Source organism: Papaver somniferum, unplaced genomic scaffold (genome assembly GCF_003573695.1).
Source record: "Papaver somniferum cultivar HN1 unplaced genomic scaffold, ASM357369v1 unplaced-scaffold_154, whole genome shotgun sequence".
Lineage (NCBI taxonomy): Eukaryota > Viridiplantae > Streptophyta > Magnoliopsida > Ranunculales > Papaveraceae > Papaver > Papaver somniferum.
The window spans coordinates 3,526,280-3,537,720 of NW_020624820.1; the positions used below are offsets into that span (position 1 = coordinate 3,526,280).

Consider the following 11,441-nt stretch of genomic DNA (forward strand, 5'->3'; position numbering starts at 1 on the left):
AAAAAATACTGATATTGTAACAACATATATTCATTGTTGAGACAAAAATCTTGTTATTTTATTTAATTTCCGAAATACTAGTATTAAATATACTCTATATTGGGAAATATTATCTAAATAAGGAAAATACCAGCAAAACCCACTTATAAATTTATCCCCCCAACAAAATTCCAATTAATGTTGAATAATTATTTTCGTTACTTGGATTTCTGGTCAGGTTCACAAATCTCTCCAATATAAAAGTAAAAATTCAAAATTTCCCAAAATTGAAAAACATTAATATGGCGCCCTTAATTCCCACCAAAAATTTCACGAAAAATCAAAATCCCCTCCACATATTTTTACATTTCTTGAATTGAACCATTTTTCACCTCGGAAAACCAACATTCTCTCCTAGCATATTTTTCTCCCATATTTTAGATTGACCACGTCTAGGGGATTCTTTTCTTAGTATACCTGTTTTTTACTAAAACCTAAAACACCAAACACCAAACAAAAAGAAAACCAGAAAGGCTTGTGAAGCTATTCTGATGAATATGAATATATCTTCCCCATGAAAAATTATTTACTTTAATAAAAAAATTAATCATTTGCTGATTTGCTCTCATGAAGCTTTATATCATCCTCTTCTGAAAAATTCACCCGGTTCTCGTGTTCTTCTCCGAGTAATGAAATTCCATCTTCTTCCCTATTTTATCTGAGAAATTATGGATATTATTAAGATTTCGTTTAATTCCAGTTTAAGATTATTTTTAGAGTTTATTGTAGATCTAATTTGCGACTCTTATTATAATTATTGTTCTTCCCTGATCATATGATTCTTCTGCTCTTGTAATCATTTTTTTTCCCTAATTTATATTTCAGGCTAAAGAAACATTTGATAAGATTTTCAATGGATTTTGGTATCACATCAGGTGAGCATCATATAACAGTACGGTTTTTTTGGTATTGATTTATAGAGAATGAATAATTTAACTTGTTTGTGCACCAGTTGCTTAATGAATTGTCCCAACGAAACAAAATTACATTATAAAGATTTTCTTAGTCAGACTATTCTGCCGAAATGCTTATGGATATTGTCTGGTTAGATTTGGAAGTTGGGCATGGTTTATGTTTCTCAATTGATGTGTTTTTGTTAGTTTGGAAAGGTTGCTACTGAGTTGGAATCTTCATGATTTAGTTTTATCACTTTTTATTTATTTTTTGACTGTATTCTATTGAGGTTAAATGCATATATCAAAGTGTTGTGTGTCCAAGATTAAGTGAGGTTTTATTTCTTTTGGTTTGTAGAACTGATACGATATCTCCATTCGAAGCTTGGTTCTTCTGCAGAACATCAAATATCTCATCTTCTTCTTCAATCGTCTGTAAGTATCTTCCCCTCATAATGTTTCCCAGGTTTCTCAGTTTAACAGTCCAAGTTTGATTTTCAAACTTGTGATCCTTAATAGCGGTATTTGGGTCATACTGAATTAGAGATAATAGATAACCCATAATATCCCAAGTTTTTGAGCGGACTCCATTATATGCTTCTTCCCTCTGAAATCTGAAAAGGAAAAGATTTGTCCCTTTTGTAATGATTTCATACCTTCTATAACTTCTCCATCGATCATTGATTTCTTTTTTAACCTCTTCATGGTCTAGAGGCTTGTTAAGGATGATTTTGCCAAGCAAACTGAACAGAAATCCATCAGCATTATCGGCTGAGTCTTGAGAAGTAGCTACAATTCTTCTTATTGGTCTAAGTGAAGTAGAACCAATATTAGGCGATTGCATATTTGTGTTGAGGTTACCTAGCTGGTTGTTATTGCGGGAAGACATATTTTTACAGGTATTGTTGTAGAAGAGATGAGTTTGCACAATAGGGTTTTGGGTTTTAGGGTTTAGTTTTAAAGCAGGATACCTAATCGGATTATGGAAATTTGGATAATTATGAGAATAATTTTCTTTCCATGTTTGTTGGAATGGGAACATAATATACGGGCTGACAGTTTTGACTTCAATCTTGAATTTGAAAATTGAAGAGACTTTCCCTCTGAATGTGCTACAATCACGGCATGCAGGCGAAACCGATTCAAACGAGTTGATTGCTTTGGAAGTATTGTTGAGATTGATAGATCTTGCTATGGACATTGTAAAGAGTGGAGATTGAATATGTGATTCTGATTGATGAAAAGCTGAGGACTGGAATACCCGATACCAAACAACCTTTTGGAATCTTGATAGAGTGATGATATCACAATAATGCCACTGTTATTTTAGAGGCAAACACTACTGTGACAAACAACATCAAACTGAACAAGTTATAATCACTACTGATTACCACCACTGGGAACAACACAGAATCGACTATGGAAATCTGCAAGACAGATTAAAACAACATAATATTAGAACAAAGGAACATTAAAAACAACACTAAGAAAAGAACAAATAGAAACGAAAGATGATATGAAACTTCAAAACCTTCAACAAGCGTGCATGAAGTTACACCAAGCTAGATTATTAGTAGACATAAGAGACAAAAAAGAGAAGAATCAATTAAAAGAGAAGAAGATTAAGTGACTTGTTAGAACATCGATATCTAGTTTTTCTTTTAAACAAAGATTATCCGAGTAGAACTTTATTATACCTTTAATACTCCTAGCCTAGGTTAACCAAAAAATAAGAAATTTCCTTGCACTTATCTCCATATGGTATTTCTTTTTTTGATAAAATTATACTCCCTCCGTTCTTTTTTAATAGGCCAGTTTCTATAAATAAAAGTTTCAAAAAAATAGGCCAGTTTCCTAATTGGGAAAGTCAAATGTTATTTTAATTTTTTGGGACCACTTTTCTCTTAACTTCTTTTGATGACAAGTGTCATGTGGACCACTTCACTTTACTTCTTTTGCTAACAAGTGTCATGGGGACCATTTCACTTCACTTCTTTTATTGACAAGTGTCATGAGGACCACTTTCAATGATTAGTTCTCTTAATTTCCTTAAATTTCGCTAAAAACAAAACTGGCCTATTAAAAAAGAACGGAGGGAGTATTAAAAGGAAAAAAGAAAAGAAAATATTACAGTTCCCAATTTACAATCAAGTCTCTGAAGGACACTTGAAGGACCCCCATTGATACACTAATCTCTTAACTTCGTTTATGATTGTGTCTGCATCTCTTCCTCTCGTCTTTCCTATTACTCTCCTATTTCTTTCAGAGCCCAAATAATGGCAGAGGGAAGTACCTTCCACACCTTTCTTGTCAGACTTTTCCCATTATGTGGAGGCCATTGCTGAAATTGCTCCACCAATGATGTTTTATGAGTCCATGGAAACCCCATTCTCAGTATAAAATAATCCCATACTTTTGTAGAAAATGCGCACTGCTTTAGGATATGATCTACGTTTTCCTCTTGCCCGCTGCAGAAGAAACATTGAGTCTCTGCAATTTCACATCCCCTCTTATTTATATTATTGAATCATTGATAGTAGGAATGGCATTGTGGACCACAAACCATACAAGCAGTTGAACTTTCTTAGGGATGTATTTCTGCCGGATATATTTGTAGTTCGATGGTGTAGTTGCATTTCCAGTCTACTGCATTAGCCAAGCATACCCCTCCTTAGCTGAGTAAGTTGTATTAGATGCGCATGAGATGGAATCATCGTCAGTGGTTAATGTTGGAGCATCTCCTAAAAGATCCAGCAGGTTTGTGAACTCCCCAATTATCTCATTAGAGGGATGTCTTTTGAGTTGCATATATCACCTCCCATGCTGAATCAGATCAGCAACTTTTGCATTTTTGTTTGTTGCAGCTTTAAATGCCTTTTTGTGAGTCATGCAAAAGGGTACTGCCCCCCCTCCATTTGTCTTTCCAGAATTTCACATCTTGACCTCTAGCTATCTTAGTTTGAGACATCATCTGGATTAAACTTCTTCCATTTTGAATACCTCTTCAGAAAAATCTTCCATAGGGTTGTCTATATTCATCAGCCCATATATCTTCAATGTCCGTTTTTGTTTTGGATTGGATGACTCTTCTCCACAATGCTTGTTTTTCATGCGCATACCTCCAAGTCCATTTTGCAAGCATTGTTTTGTTAATGGTTCTTAAATTTCGTATGCCCATTCCCCCTAGTTCCTTTGGCCTAGATAGTTTCTCCCATTTCACCCAACAAATTTTCTTCTTCTTTGTTGTAGTGCCCCAAAGAAAGTCCCTCATAATCTTGATAAGTTTTTTCTCCACCGAAATTGGCATTGGCAGTAGTGACATGAAGTACACCGGTAAACTGATGAGAGCCCTGTCAAGAAGCTCAACTCTTGCTGCTTTGGAGTGAAATCTTCTCTTCCATGTCGCCAGTTTCTTGTTGAACTTGTCCACAATACAATCTTATACTGATGTTTGTTTGGCGGTACTTCCAAGAGGCACTCCAACATACCTAAAAGGGTAAAGTTTCCACCTTGCAATGGAGGATTTTGGCAATGTCTTGGATTTTGATATCTGCCCCTACACTTATGACTGTGCTTTTACCCAGATTTACCCTTAAGCCTGTTATGGCTTCATAAATTTGTAAAACAAACACTAGATTTTCCACCACCCAGTAAGCATTTGAAGTTCTTCATCCTTTTTAGAAGCTTTGTGAGTACCTCCACTACCAGAATAAACAGAGAAGGAGACGGTGAGTCTCCCTGTCTTAATCCTCTTTGAAGTCTGAATTTGTCTGTTGCACTGCCGTTGACAAGTATGGAGGATTGTGCTGATGACAAGCACCAATAAATCCAGTTTCTCCATTTCAAGCCAAATCCTGCACTTTCTAATAAACTGTCCAAGCAATGCCAGTTTATGTTATCAAAAGCCTTTTCAATATCAAGTTTAAATAATACTCCTGGAATCTTGGTTTTAAGTCTTGCATCGAGCAATTCCCTTGCAATAAGGATACCATCTTGAATTTGCTTGCCTTTCACAAATGCTCCTTAATGTTCTGAAATTAGCTTAGACAGCACTGTTTTGAATCTTCCTGCTAGAATTTTGGAAATGATTTTGTACACTCCCTACCAGACTAATTGGTCGAAAGTGGTGAGGTTTATTTGATTCTTCCCTCTTAAGAATCAGACTTATAAAGGCACAACTCATTCTTCAGTTCACCTTTTCATTCTCAAAGAATTCATTTATGACTACCATTAAGTCATGTTTCACCACTGGCCAAGCCACTTTAAAAAACTCCAAAGGGTAGCCGTCAGGCCCTGGAGATTTTGTTACTACCACAGTTCTTTATTGTTTCCCAGACGTCTTCTTCCCCAATTTCCCTTTCCGTCCATTCACTTTCCTCTACAGAGAATTTTGCGAATTCAGTTGCATTCAATTGAGGCCTCCACTGATGGTATCTCCTTCTTTCAAGTGTTGAGTCTTTGCTCTTGTTAACCACTTCCTATGCTCATTACCTCTGGGTTGTTTTAGTTCCATTTTGCTTTGCACCCTTGCAATGAAATCATCTGTTTCCATCTGGCCACCTTCTTCCTTCTTGTTCAATTCATCAATTCTTGCAACTAGTTGTAACTTCTTCTTTGCAGCTTGCCCATATTGTTCTTTATGTTGGACAATACCAAAAACCCTTTCTTGTTACCTTTCTTATCTGAGACATACTGAATGTTACCTAATGCCCAGGATCATATAGAAAGACAATACTGATTAAAAAAAACAACTAGAAACGCAACACACACATAGTATAAGAGAGCGTACTTGTTAACCTGGTTTTCAGCTGATTAACCTCTTTCTTGTTTCTTCAATACCTTTTAATGGATGAAACATTTAGCATATATGATGGTAGAAGAGAGTCCAATTCATGCTTTAAAAATGAATTAACTTGTGATGGTCTCTTCATATATTCTTTTCTTTGTTGGCAGGTAGTTGCAATTAAAATGCTTAAAAGAAGAGGCAACCAAAGTCAAGGAGAGAAGGAATTCTTACAAGAGGTCAATGTGCTTAGTGCCTCTGATCATTCCAACGTCATCAAACTCATTGGTTACTCCAGGATGCCATGCTAATTGTTTATGAGTTTATGCCAAGAGGGTCACTGGATGTGCATTTACGTGGTTAGGTTTCTCACTGTCTTATGGTTGCATCTGGCACTTTAAGATTCTTAATGTTGTTTATTTCAGTCATATGGAATGTTTATACAATGAACTGTATTTTTGTAGATTCTAAGACTGCGGAGGGTTTAGCTAAAGCTATATTATATCTGCATGATAAACAGCTTATACATGGCGATTTAAAATCTTCTAATGTTCTTTTGGATGAAGATCTTAGACCAAAACTATCAGACTTTGGAACAACTGTAGTTGCGCCTACAGTTGTTCACAATCTGATTGCCACCTACGGCTTTGCAGATCCTATGTTCCTTCGTAGTGGTGAGCTCACCAACAAAACCGATGTGTACAGTTTCGGAGTTATAATGCTGGAGTTGATAAGTGGCCACACAGCAATCGATGATTTATTAGTTGATGGAATAGTTAGAGAGAGGCACAGTATTGTTTTATGGGTAATTTCCCTCTTCCCATTTCTTCTTTTTTTGATTTGAGTTAGTGTTGTGTTCTTTTGACATATACTTGATTTAATATTGCAGGCAAGGCGAATAATTGAAGAGAGGCAGTTCGTAGAATTGGCTGATCCACACATGCCAGACTCACCAGGGGCTGGGTTTATCGAGATCCTTGAATTTGTGCATAGGTGTGTGAGAGTTGATCCCGATGAGAGGCCTTCTATCACAGATGCTGTGGCACTACTTACCCAGTTTTCACAAAGTCTAAAGACACCGGGTGCTGGTCCATCTACTTCTTCAATAAATGAGATAAGTGAAGAAGGCAAATGAGGAAATGGGATTGGTAGGAATGATCTTTATCATGTCTGATTGTTGTGTTCCTTTTTGTATAGCTTTGGTTATTCCTTAAACTTCCTTCAAAAGATTATAGTCTTAGTAGTTCCATCCTTTTGGTCTAGATGCGGCGCATAGGTTCTCTTGAATGATCTATTGCATTATTTTCACTCGCTACACTTCCTAATACACTTGTGTTACTGTATCCCCCTTTTGAAAGGAATGTATGGAGAAGGTTAATGTTGCGAATAATTGTTTTTCGATGTATCATTAGGTATACGCTCATGTTATTCCTGTTTAAGTATGGAGGAGCTAAACTTTTTATTGTTGAGCCTCTTCTTGTTAATGCTGGTTTTATTATATCATTTAGAGTAGATTCTGATGTTCTATCTCTAGACATATAAGTCTACTCAATTGATGGTAAACATATAGGTCAACTCAAATGATCCAGGAGTATCACAGAATGGGTGAACATTCTTGTTTGCATTTGGATGACCAAGAAGGTAATTGATGGGTGACTGTTCTTTTTCAATTGCTAAGTTTTTTCTTGCACAAGGTCTAGCCCCTGCAGAGAATGGCTCATCTGATGGGTTTCAACTCCATCTTTTCCCTCTTTTCCGTTGTCGTTCACTCTTTGTATCAGATGTACTTTGTCTAATCGGTGAGAAGTTGTTCGTCTCCATTCCTCTGGCTATATCTCACTGACACTTTCATCCCTTGTGGTCTCCAGTGTAACGACGCACATCATGTTTACTAATAGTTCACATACTATGGATTATTTATATGTATATACTATAGATTATGGAAAAAGATTAATCATGGATTTTGGATGCATCAGCGTTAAGACACCACGAAAAACGATAGACGAATCTTTGAGAATTGTCCCAAGGTTTTAATTTTTTACTTTCAGCACTTCAACGTATTCCTGAAGACAGTATATAACGATGAGATGAGAGACCCTTTTACTTTACTTTATGGTCGGATCTGAAAAATATTTCACCCTCTGTCCAGGTATGGATGGATATATCATCATTTGCAAGATTTTTCAAATGCTGGTGGATATAGTTCTCCACTTTTCCTTTTGACATTATGCATATTGCAGAGAGACTAGCAGTTGGGAACAATCCGGAAAAAAAAATGCATCAGATAAACAAGGTGATACGTTAAAGAAATGCAGAAGAACAAACATGTGTTCCACTTTTAGAAAATTTGAAAATGAAATAAATGAGTAGTGGACAAAAGGTAAGAAATGTTACCCATACAACAACACTGCGCTGTCGAGAAGCCAGGTTTTCTTGAATTGCCTTCCGCCCAGTGATCAATTCGAGCAAAACAACACCAAATATATAGATATCACATTCCCTAGTGAGCATGCCGGTCATAGCATGCTCTGGGGGACAATAACCTAGTGTGCCCATCACCTTTCCAGAAGCACCAAAGCAATTCCAAGCAGGACCAGGTTTTGCAGTATTAAAATTGGACAGCTTTGGATTAAATTTTTCATCGAGTAAAATATTAGATGGTCTAAGGTCTCCATAGATTATAGGAGGATCCCTTTGATCATGCAAATACTTTAAAGCCTTGGCAACACCCTCTGCTATCTTCATCCTGGTCTTCCAGTCTAGAGGCTTCTTGCCGACTTCATGCTCTAACAACCCAGAAGATCAAGTTAGTTAATATAATTGGTTTACCATGTCATTATGCATAAGATGGTGAGAAACCTAACCATATAAATGAAGATCCAGCGACTGTGATGGCATGAACTCATAAACGATAAATAGAACGTCCCCTTTATCATGATAGCCAATCAGCTTGACGATGTTAGAATGCTCAATTCCGCTGAGCATTTGAATCTCAGCTCGAAATTCTGCACGTCCTTGTTGGGTATTCATCGTAAGCTTTTTCACAGCAACTTTCTAAAAAGGCAGTTTACCAGATAATAAACAACCATGTATGTACTAATTCTTCTCTTTTCTTATTTTTCTTATGAATATAATGTAAATTTGCAATTAAGAGGTGGCCACAACTCACCTGGCCGTCTTCTTCGAGAATACCCTTATACACACGTCCCGATCTTCCTTCCCCTAAAAAATGCTCTTGACTGAAGTTATCAGTGGCGGCAATTAGCTCTCTTAATTTGAATTTACGAGCATTGGCAACAACATATTGAGGAGATTCAGATTGGTCTGCCCTAACACCTTGAGTTCCTGAAAGCAAAATATATACACAGCAAACACCTTAAGATTTTCACCATTCTATTGTTGAAGATTAGCTGCTCCCTAACTATCAATCTCCTTTTACTAACAACCAAACCACAAAGTCATCACAGAAACAAAAGTGTAACTCTTTTTTTCTAACTACCCTTAAACCAAAATTTTCAAACAATAAAAACCCATTTCAAGATTTCTACAAGCTCAATTTTGTTACAATCATCCTTTAATTTACAAATAAAAACTAGTTCGACGTAATCATACAAAGTAAGTCCCCAGATCTTCTGAGACAAAACCTAAAATACCAAGAAGACGGAAAATCTTCTATCGAAAGAGGCCAATACGAGAACAAAGGTATACGACTGATCAAGACTGAAAAATTAGAGAAATATCGGAACCACTTAAACTATGATTACAGAAGATAGATTACCTGTATTATCTTCTCTGTCTGAAGATTCGCCGTTCCTCGACGCAACACAGGAGCAGCACCTAGCCATACCCAGAGAAAAGGAAGCGCAATGAAATCGGGGGAAGTGATTTTAACTTTTAAGTCTGAAAAAAAAATATTTGGGGAAGAAGATTTTTGTTTTGTTTTGTTTTGTTTTGTTTTAGGGAAGAAGATTTTTAAACCGCGTCTGGCATAAGCATTTCTAGATGAATATGAACAGTCGCGTGACCAAAAACTGCTTTTTTCTTCTGCCCTGTAACAAGGGCTCAACCCGTGCCGGGGCTTTTCTTGAAATTTCTGTTTAGCGGGGGATTGGTGAGGTAGTGTTTTTTCTTTTTTCTTGTATTGCATTATTTTTTAAAAGTATTACAGAATGTGACAAAAACTAAAAAGAAGTACAGATAAAAATTGACTGTCTAAAACAATACTATCATCAAACTAAAACCAAGAATACCAGACTACATGCAAACTACTTGCAAAACTTGTAGTAGGTCACATCAGGTATTTCAATACGTTTCAAAAAGCGTGGTCTCTCAATATGAATTTGTCTTTCACCAGGTCCGACTACCTTTACCTTGATAGTTCATGATCATGATCTTGCTTTTATGTTACTGAGGTTTTCGTAAACTCTTTCAGGCAAGATAGCCAATAATCACAAAGTTCTCTTCATCCTGGACTTTTTGATTCATCAAGATAGATATCTGAAAACTGATCTTTTAAATATTGTTCTTGAAAGGTGGTTAAGTATCTAGCAGTTTTGGATTTGCGAGGTTTGCTAGCTTTGTCTATTGCAAACAGATTTTCGTACCCTGATTTTGATCTAAACGAAAACCAAATAGACTTATTTGTTAGAGGCAGATTGGTATCAAAAGTCTTCACTTAGGTTGAAGCAACTTTTAGGATGTAAAAGACGTCGGCCAAGGAAATCAATTTCATAGAGTCTTGCGAGGTTCAAGAGTCGTAAACATCGCGATTGAAACTAAATCTCTTGGAGGGTGAATTCGGTCTCAACTACATTCCAGTCCGAAATCTGATAGTAGGCTAGTGTCACTAGTGGCTTAATACACTTGGTGTTCAAATATGGACGAAGTCCCGGGGTTTTTTTTGCCATTGTGGTTTCCTCGTTAACAAAACTCTTGTGTGTGTATGCTTTTATTTTTCCGCATCTTTTGATTGTTAAAAATATCATACAAGTTCATACTCCTATCAAAACGAAAAAGTTTGGTGTGTACTTGGTACCCCTGCGTTTTCAGCCCTAAAGTATTAGGGTCTACTAGATTCCTGTCCTTTTAGAATCAAACTGATGAAAGAGCAATTCATCTGCCAGAACGTGCAATCAAAATCATAACATTCCCAAACAATCGCCATTAAATCGTTTTTGATGATATTCCAAGTTGTCTTGAAAAACTCCATAGGATTCCCATCCGGTCCCGGAGATTTGAAATTTTTGCAACTCTTAGAGCAAATCACTCATTAAAAACGAATAAGAGACTACCAATTAGCTCAAATTAGGTCCTAGTACACACTCCTTCACCCACCCACACCGCCTCCCCCCACCCCGTCCCCAGCCCCGAAGTCTTTCATATACTCCTTTGGGTGAAAGAGCGGTTGATAGTACTCACTACACGATAAAATGTTTAATTAGGCTAATCCAAGTATAACCTATTGAAATTATCAATCTTTTAAATTAGGCTAATCCAAGCGATCTGACATAAGATCCACTCAAATTTAACCTAGGCTGCGCTTCTAGTACTCATAGTCGTGCGGCAACATCTTGTCGAAAAATGCCATGCTAATACTTGTAACAAGGATCTTTCGAAAATTTTATACCATCAAATCTTAATCTCGATGTAGATATAAACATTACTTAACTAATTCCCTACTTAAACAACTGAACATTCAATCATACTTGGTGATATTACTAGTAGAA

At 36.5% G+C, this 11,441-nt stretch overlaps 2 protein-coding genes across 4 annotated transcripts; one reads left to right on the forward strand and one right to left on the reverse strand.

Moving 5' to 3' along the window:
* Positions 1–517: 517 nt before the first annotated feature.
* Positions 518–7,544, forward strand: LOC113336668 (probable serine/threonine-protein kinase PBL7). Of its 2 annotated transcripts, none has more exons than XM_026582314.1 (5): positions 518–665; positions 865–914; positions 1,291–1,367; positions 5,886–6,520; positions 6,605–7,544. In XM_026582314.1, exons 4-5 carry the CDS (start codon positions 6,095–6,097, stop codon positions 6,848–6,850), a joined length of 672 nt encoding a protein of 223 aa, XP_026438099.1. In that variant the 5' UTR covers positions 518–665; positions 865–914; positions 1,291–1,367; positions 5,886–6,094; the 3' UTR covers positions 6,851–7,544. The 2 variants fall into 2 exon arrangements, with proteins under 2 accessions (XP_026438099.1, XP_026438100.1); XM_026582315.1 differs by lacking the exon at positions 518–665 and having other exon boundaries at positions 777–914; positions 5,886–6,074; positions 6,180–6,520.
* Positions 7,545–7,717: 173 nt separating this feature from the next.
* Positions 7,718–9,716, reverse strand: LOC113336905 (probable serine/threonine-protein kinase PBL25). 2 transcript variants are annotated; one of them, XM_026582606.1, is made up of 5 exons: positions 9,494–9,716; positions 8,885–9,060; positions 8,580–8,769; positions 8,110–8,501; positions 7,718–7,960 (listed from the first exon to the last, which is right to left on the reverse strand). In XM_026582606.1, exons 1-5 carry the CDS (start codon positions 9,558–9,560, stop codon positions 7,883–7,885), a joined length of 903 nt encoding a protein of 300 aa, XP_026438391.1. In that variant the 5' UTR covers positions 9,561–9,716; the 3' UTR covers positions 7,718–7,882. The 2 variants fall into 2 exon arrangements, with proteins under 2 accessions (XP_026438391.1, XP_026438390.1); XM_026582605.1 differs by having other exon boundaries at positions 7,895–8,501; positions 9,494–9,715.
* Positions 9,717–11,441: the final 1,725 nt, after the last annotated feature.